This window comes from Chenopodium album, chromosome 19, assembly GCF_948465745.1.
Source record: "Chenopodium album chromosome 19, dcCheAlbu1.1, whole genome shotgun sequence".
Taxonomy (NCBI): Eukaryota; Viridiplantae; Streptophyta; class Magnoliopsida; order Caryophyllales; family Amaranthaceae; genus Chenopodium; species Chenopodium album.
Window position 1 is genome coordinate 8,984,941 of NC_137852.1, and position 8,909 is coordinate 8,993,849.

Here is an 8,909-nt window from a genome sequence, read left to right on the forward strand (position 1 = left end):
ATTACCAATAAACCCCGAGAGTGCCTTCCATTGTTCGGTAGTGAACACTTGATTCGAGGAAGCTGCGGCATTGCTAGAAGAGTCCCTTGCTGCTGCCATATTAGCACGAGCTCCCCCTTTCCCCGAGCCTTCTCTCGGCCCTGGTGTCCAACCTGCGGGATAACCAACCACCTCGAAGCATCGTGTCGGATCGTGGCCCTTCTTCTTGCAGTGAGGGCACGGAGCTTTAAACCAGCACGAGCTAAAATCGTGCCCCTGTTTCTTGCAGTGCGAGCAAACAGAGCTTCGACCACCTGAATGAGCCCGGAGAGCAAAGCCCACAGCCTCTGTCGGCTTGGCTTCGGCCTCCTTCCTTGCGTTGCGGACACGTTCGTCCTGAACCACCAGCTGATACGCCCTGTCGAGGCTAGGTAAGGGATCCTGAGATAAAATATTAGAACGGAGTGAGGCATAATAATCCGAATAAAGGCCCATCAGAAAATCATGAAGCCTTGATTGATCCCGGCGCTGTTCATGAAGCCTCCCTGCCGTACAAGAAGAGCAGCACTTGCAGGAAATTAATGGTTCGTGGTGATCTAATTCGAGCCAAAGGGCATGTAATTTGCCATAGTAAACCGAAACAGGCATGGTTTTACTCTGTTCACACCGAGCAATTGATGAACGAAGTTGCTGTATACGGGTAGGGATGGCAATGGATCGGATTCGAATCGGGTGGAGCTTCACCCGCATCCATCCATTACTCTAATCAATCCATCCACATCCATCCGTCATCCGCTTCACCCATCATCCATATCCGTCCGTCCATCATCCGCGGATGAAACGGGTGGAGCGGATGACTAATGGATGAGTATTAAAGTAGAAAAAAACTCACATAAACTCTAATTTTCGGTTATTTGTACAATAATTTTTTTATTTTATTAATACAAAATGAAACAATAACAATATATTGTTTGAAAAATTAATTTGCAACAAAAAAAAGTAATTTTCTTGCACATTTCATATTTTATTATTAAAATTCTTAGATTAAAAAATATAATATATGTTAAACGGGTGGGTGGATGGTTAGCGGGTGAAAAAAGTATCATCCACATCCGATCCGATCCATCACCCGCTTCATCCGTCACCCGCTTCTCATCCATTTAATTCGGGTTTTCGTCCATTTATTTATAGCGGGTGGAGCGGGTTCGTGGATATCCACTTAATATTGCCATCCCTATATACGGGGGCCATTGGTCTGAGCGAAACGCTTTTGGAGATGATCCCAAAACGGCTTTACTTCTCTGAATTTTGACAGGGAAGATTTAACTTCCGGAGAAATCGTATTGGAGAGCCAAGAAATCAACATTGCGTTGATGGCAGTCCAATCCGATTTTGTACATGGAGATTCAGGCACTGTAATCGTGCCATCAAGAAATTCAAACTTGCGACGTGCCTCAAGGGCAGTTTGGATATCGGCAGCCCACGCATCATAGTTGTCGCCGGTAAGTCGAGTAGGGGTAATGTAGTCTCCAGGTTTGTCTTGAGGACCCAGAAAATATGGAGAATTGGGTTCAATTTTAATTGGTGGTGGTGGTGGTGGCGGTGGTGGAACACCGTCGCCGGACATGATTATAATTTAGAAAAAAAAAATATCCTGCTCTTGATACCATGAAGAATCAGAAAGATAATCGCTTGCCCCCTCATTAATCGCAATTGGGAATATATAATCAATACAACTCCTAGTCCTCGTATCACAAGATAACGTAGGATCTTAGGTAATTAACTAAAATAGAATAAAGATAAACATATGGAAATAAATCTAAATATTCTAAATATATGATAATATCTCAATAAATTGTCTCTTGAATAACCAAAATTGATTAATTATTTGTGTTTATTTCAATATTCAAAGCATTTTTTAGGCTCTCTATTTTTAAAAAAATATATAATTACATGATGACTTGTTTAATTTATTTAATTCGTCTCATCAACAAGTACTTAAAAATTACTATGCAAATAGATATAATAAAATATCATGCAAATATGCATAAGACATAAAGACCACTGATAATAATTCTCCTTAAAAGACTAGCTATCTGCGCGCATCGCATGCGTAGAATCCCTAGTTAAGAGATAAGACAAAATACCAACCTTCCTTGTGTCATATTGGCATAAATCATTTGCTTGGTTGCATTTGAACAAGGGTTCAAGGGTTGTTTCCAAAAAAAAAAAAAAGGTTCAAGGGTTGGTAAAGAAGGAAAGGGATGTGAACAAAGAGATAAGACAAAGTTTGCCTTATTGTTTAATATTCGTGTTAGCATATTCTTAGCAAGATGACACGTATAATATCAAGCATACATTCACGACGATATGATGCTAACTTTTGAGGTTGCTGATGATATAAAAAGCATGCCCAGTTAATCTTCTTGATTAACCAAAAATGTCAATCTAGTGGTCTTTTTGAAAATAACGAGAACAGTAACTTTTGCCAGATCATCATATTGCTTTGATTGTCATCCTGCTTACTCAGTCAAACGACTAGAAACATGAGGCTGTATAAACGGAGGGTTGAGAGAGATTTAGAAGTGCCTTGCAGGGCTTTATTTAATTTGTATACAAAATAACATTTCTCTTCATTAATTAGTGACGTTGAATAGGGCTTTATTATCTCTAGTACTAGTAATAAACTTTATATTTATTGATGACCTAATATATTTTTTTGGTAACGTTGTAGATTTTTTAGTAACATAATTGTTGTTGTATGTAGGACCCACATACAACAATTGTATGTGTAACCTTTACCGTAAAGTTCTTATTAATATAAAAATACGATTTGAATTATTTTATACTACTTCTATAAGTTCTATTAAACCAATTAGAATAATTTAAAAAGTATAGAGAAGTTCTTAATTATTAGTATAAATACCCTTTGAACTCATTTATAACTCCGTAAAATCAATTATTGCCTGCTTTTTATGATAACAACAATAATAGCTAAACTTAGAGTTCAGTTATTAAATTAAACTAGTGTGTGGCTCGGGCGATGCCCCGAGTTGGTAGTTTGTAATTAACGTTCGATTAATTTTTGCTTAACATATTGAAAATCATCTTCAAAATTTAATATTTTGAAAAAAGATTTGTATTAGAAGAACTATATTTAAGATTTGTAACAAAATTTAATAAAAGTTGTTAAATTATCCTATGATATGTAACGAATAGTACAACTAAGGACTAATCATCTTATTCAAGTTAATTATAATTGTGTTGGTTAAGTTTACACAATATATGGATAGCTAAGGTGGTAAGACTTGCATAGTAATACTTATTGGTTTCAAGTTCAAGTCTTGTTATAGACATTTTTTTTTTTTTTTTTTATTGTTACAATGCAATGACTTGTGTTCCTAAGGTATTTGATAATAGGAAATCCAAGTTTCTATGTATACTACTACTACTATTTTTTTTTAAATTATTATTTTATTATTTTTTAAAAAAAAAATCCTCTGTCAAAAGAAAAAGCCCTTTTTTTTTTGAGTGAATACTCACTGCGAGTACTAATTAAATACGTTGTACATGTTTTGTTTTTTATTTAAAAAAAATAATTTATGTTTTGGAAAAAAAATTTATAGATTTTAATGATACGATTTTTTAAAAATTCTCTGTCAAAAGAAAAAAAAACCTTCACAAATTTACCATAGTATCAGTTCATTTTTTTTTTCAAAAATATATATATAGATATGCTAAACCAAAATCAGTATATTATCTCAAGAAAAGTTAATTGTTCATAAACCCACAGTAAATTCCTTTCTATTTCCATTTCATTATGCATTCATATTTAAAGTTTCACTTATGTATGATCAAAATTTGTTATTTAAAGTTTTGCTTATGCTTTTATATTTAAAGTTTCGATAATGCATTCATATTTAAAGTTTCAATTATGTATGATCAAGTATCAACATTTGTTTTCCACATTTAACACAATTGCTATGGTTGATTTGCATGCAAAAAGGTCATTGTGGACATAGTGAGTGAAGTTCAAATTCTGTTACAAATTATCTTTAGGTAGGCATATATATATATATATGTTTCTTCTATTTTATATATATTGCAAAACAATGAAATTAAAAAAAAAATGTTGCCCTTATATGTATTTGTACTGTGGAGTACAAGATGTCTATATAAATTGTTGAATAATTTTTATAAATTGTAACTATAATATAATAGATGACATATTGTTTAAATATGACATACTTTAAGTGTATTGTACTTTAAAATTACTAACACTATTGTTATAATATTTCCTATTACTATAAGATTCGATAGTAATATTTACTTTTTCTTTTACTTCCTAATTTACAACGAAAATGAAAATAGACAAACATTTTGTTTGCTTATATGAACTCATTAAGTATGATGTTGAAATCCCGTATTATGTTAGTAATATTTTTTTAATAAAAAATTACGATACAATAAATAGTCGTGCATCTCAAGGGTTTAAGACTAGTTTTAAAAGTAGATTGTTGGTATGTTGGAGGGATTTTAGGTTTGAGGGGGAGTGAATGAAAGTTTAGCATTGGGGTTTTGGAGTCTCCTCGTTAAATGACTCTTAAATTATACTTCCTCCATTCGTTTCTTTTTACTTATTACAACAATTTAACTTTTACACTATTCACATATCTTAATCTGACTGACTTTGATGATTGATAGGATTGGAAAAATATTGTCATGTGGGATCTTGTTAGACTCGTCTTGATTTATACTTTCATAATATCTAATTTTGAAAATTCTTAAACATTGATAATTAAAGATATTAACGATCAAAATAATACATTGACAAACTTGAAAAGAGAAGTATTACAAGTATTAAAAAAACAGAGAAAGTATATAAGATTATTATAAATAAACACAAAAATAGAGTAATAGATTTCTTATTTTTCCCTCAAAAAAATAATACTCGTAATAGATTTCTTATTTTACACACACGCATTAACTTGTATATATTAATTTTTTTTTGACTCAGTATATATTAAAGTTAGTCTTTTATCAAATGAGCATGTACTTCATCATTGTGTAGTTGTAACTTGTAAGATGATTTCCCAATTTGAAGGGACCAGGAAACATGCCCTTAGGATTCCTCCAAGAGGTTTTCCATTAAAGGTCATTTTCATATCCGAGAAAGCTACCTAGTCGGCGTTGAATTGGCGAATATTGAGTCCTACTACTACTACCGTTCAATTAATTGGCTAATACTTCGTATTAGAATTGACCTTGGTTAGGTAGTTTTATACAAATATAAAATACTATAATAGACAACAAACCACAGTCGTATTATTGGAACGCTGCTACTCTTGCGTTCTACAGCTTCTACTGTATCTAATTAAATAACGGGAGTAGCACTCTCTATCAAAAATCTACCTGTATATACGTAGTAGTGTAGTACAAAGAAATAAAAGTAATAAATATAATAATGTGGATACCTTTGCCACGCCAAAGTAACGATTACTTGCCCGTTTTTGTCAACAGCCAACGGCTAACTGAGGTGTAACCACCGTGTTAGTGAAGGTGATATATATTCAAAAATCTATTGTCAAAAAAAAATATATAAATAGAACCAAGTTATAATAAGAACTAGAAACTAAACTAGGTCCTTAAATCATGTTAACCAGATGGCTCACATGCTTCCCGTGTCATTAATGACATTTTCGTAATATTTCAACTTTGTAAAGTGTTTTCCAATTTTATTTCTAAAAAGTAAATAAAAAGTTAGTAAAAGTAAATAAAATCAGTCATAAAGTAAATGAAATTGCCTTAAAAGTTAAAAAACTGGAAAAAAAAAAAGTTATAAAACCGCAAAATTATGAAAATGTCATCAATAAATGCGGGTGAAACGTGAACCATAAGATCGAGCGCAATTAATGGCTTAGATTGGTTCTTAATTCCTACTTGTATTATTCACCTTGGTTCACACATGACCTCAATTACATATATATATATATATATATATATATATATATATATATATATATGGGAGGGATCCCATGAGAATAGCTCTTTATATGAGAAATCTATCATATATGAGAATACATCACAACCATTCAATAAAACAAGATCCAACAGCTGAGATCACTCCAAGAGTAATGGCAAAAATGTAAATTTAAGCTCAAATATAAACCCCTCACAAACCTAAAACCCACGCATTCAACTCTGCTCAAATTACCAGCTTCTCTCTCCATAAGCTTGACTTTCTCTCTCCTCTTGTTCTTAGGTAAGTAATTCAATTCTTATGATCAAGTTCTTATGATTTAGTTCTTTAAATTCTTAAGCAATTTTTATGCTATTTTTGTCAATTTTTGAAGTGATTTTTTGCTTCGATTTTTATGCGATTTTTCGATTTTTTTGCTTCAATTTTTTGCTGCGATTTTGTTTGATTATGTTTGCTGCAATTTTGTTCGATTTACTCTATGATTTTGTTTGATTATGTTTGCTGCAATTTTAATTCTTATGATTTTGTTTGCTGCGATTTTGTTCGATTTTCGATTATGTTTGCTTTATGTTTGATTATGTTCGATTTTCATCAAGCATTTGTTTGCTTTATGTTTGATTATGTGGGGTGCTTTTTTCTTTGATATGGAATTTATTAAACTTAATTGCTTGGATTGAATTTATTTTTGCAGGTTCATTATATTAGGTTGACAATTATGGATGAACAAGCAAATAATGAAGCAGATTTTTTTTTTTTTATTAACTTGGATGTTTTTATGTACAACATGTTCCAAAATCGTAGAACATGGTTGAAAATTTTAGAACATGTGTGTATCAAATTAGAACATGTGTGTATAAAATTAGAACATGTGGGTAGGAAAGCAAGGGAAAGTAATAAATGAGAATGTAGATGAGTGAAATTTGATAAATAATTTGGATCATTTGATAAATAATTTAGAACAAATGAGTAAAATTTTGGAACATGTTTTGATTTTTCTAATGGGATGTCTAAAATCATGTGTTCTAGATATTTGATCATCTGTTCTAAAGTTTTAGTCTAATGTTCCAAATTATGCTGTAAATAATTAAGTAAACTTTAGTCTTAAATCTATGCTCTAAATAATGTCTTTTGTTCTGATTTAATTATATGTTCTAAATATTAAATCATATGTTCTAAAATTTTATTCATTTGTTCTAAATTTTTTTTAACTTGTTAAAATTACTTTTGTGCAGAAATAATCAACAACAACGAACAACTTGATAATGTTTCTAATGCCAATGCAAGTGTGCCAAGTACTACTCCTACAGTAGTACCTATATTAACTCCCGGAGGAACAAAAGAATGGTTTTCTATGTGCCGCAATGAGTTAAAACCTGCAATAGGAATGAAATTTAATAGTGTTGATGAGGGTGTTGAATTTTATAAATCATATGCACTTGCTGCTGGTTTTAACACTAGGAAGTCTACCAGTAAAAGGCATACAGAGAAAAAATTGGCATTCCAATATGTCTTATGCAACAAACAGGGTTTCAAGGAGAAGAAAAAGCCTATTGTTGAGAGTATTCTAAATGATAAAGAAGGACAAAGCAAGGAAGGCAAGATTTCAATAACAAGAAAAAGATTAGTCACTCGTGTTGGGTGCAGAGCTCTTATGGTTCTAAAACATTGTGAAGATGAAAAGTATATAGTGACACAGTTTCACGAAGGACATACTCATCCCCTCTACAAACCAAGTTGTAATCTATTTCAAAAAGAAGGAAGAAAGATGAACATTTTGCACAAAAAAATGATTGTTGATAACTCTAAGGTAACTCTTTCATGAATTTTTACAGTGCGTTCTAAACTTTTACTCATATGTTCTAAAATATTATTCACATGTTCCAAAAGTTTCTTAATATGTTCTAAAACTTTTTTGTGCCTATAATAGGTGAATATTGGCCCTGTAAAAACTTTTCGAATGATGAAGGAAATACTTGGAGGTTATGATAATGTTGGAGGTTATGATCTGTAGAGACTTCAAATGTTGAAACAAGATCTGTAGAGACTTCAAATGTTGAAACAAGATCTGGAAGTGGGAAAAGACTAAAGGGGGACAAAGAAAAGGCAGTAGAACAAAATCAGAAAAAAAAAAAAAAAAAAGAGGTTATGCAAAGGTTGTGGGGAATTGAGTCACCACGATATTGAAATTGTCCAAAAAAAGTTAGATGATACTTAATAATTTTGGAACATTTTTTTGAATTTGTGTATTGAATAACACTTTTTTGTATTATAGAAATGATTACAGTTTGGAACTTGTGAGTTTAATTTAGAACATATGTATTAAAATTTAGAACATATGACTAAAAATTTAGAATATATGAGTTATAATTGGTAATCATGTGTGGTGTATGGTTCCAATGCGATTTCAAAATTTTGATTTAGACCATATGATTAAAATTAATCACTTAAATTCTTAGTTCTTAAATACATGAGTAATATTTTGACAATAGTATTTAGAGCATATGATTAAAAATTTAGAACATATGACTAAAAATTTATAACATATGAATAAAAAATTGGAATATATGAGTTTTAATATAAAAAAATGATTTATAATTTAAAACATATATAAACATATAATTTAGAACATAAGGTTAAAATTTTAAAACATATGAGTAATAATTTAGAACATATGTATAAAAATTTAGAACTTATGGGCTTATGGGTAAGAAAATAAGAACATATGACTAATAGTTTACAATAACATGCTATTGTTTTTTTCTAAGGGGATTTCTAAATAACAATTTAGAAAATAACATTATATATTTTGACATTATGGGTAAAATTTTGGAACATATGAGTATTAATATATAATAAATTGTATTTTTATATTCTTGCACAACAATGAAGTAGATCACAAGAAAGACAAGACAAACTTATATATTCAAATACAACCTTTTGAAAAATAGTT

General features: G+C 30.9%; 1 protein-coding gene across 1 annotated transcript; it reads right to left on the minus strand.

Moving 5' to 3' along the window:
• Positions 1-1,213: 1,213 nt before the first annotated feature.
• LOC145593960 (uncharacterized) lies at positions 1,214-1,606 on the minus strand. Its single transcript, XM_081650315.1, has one exon. The coding sequence runs from the start codon at positions 1,604-1,606 to the stop codon at positions 1,214-1,216; it is 393 nt and encodes a 130-aa protein (XP_081506441.1).
• Between the last annotated feature and the right edge of the window lie 7,303 nt (positions 1,607-8,909).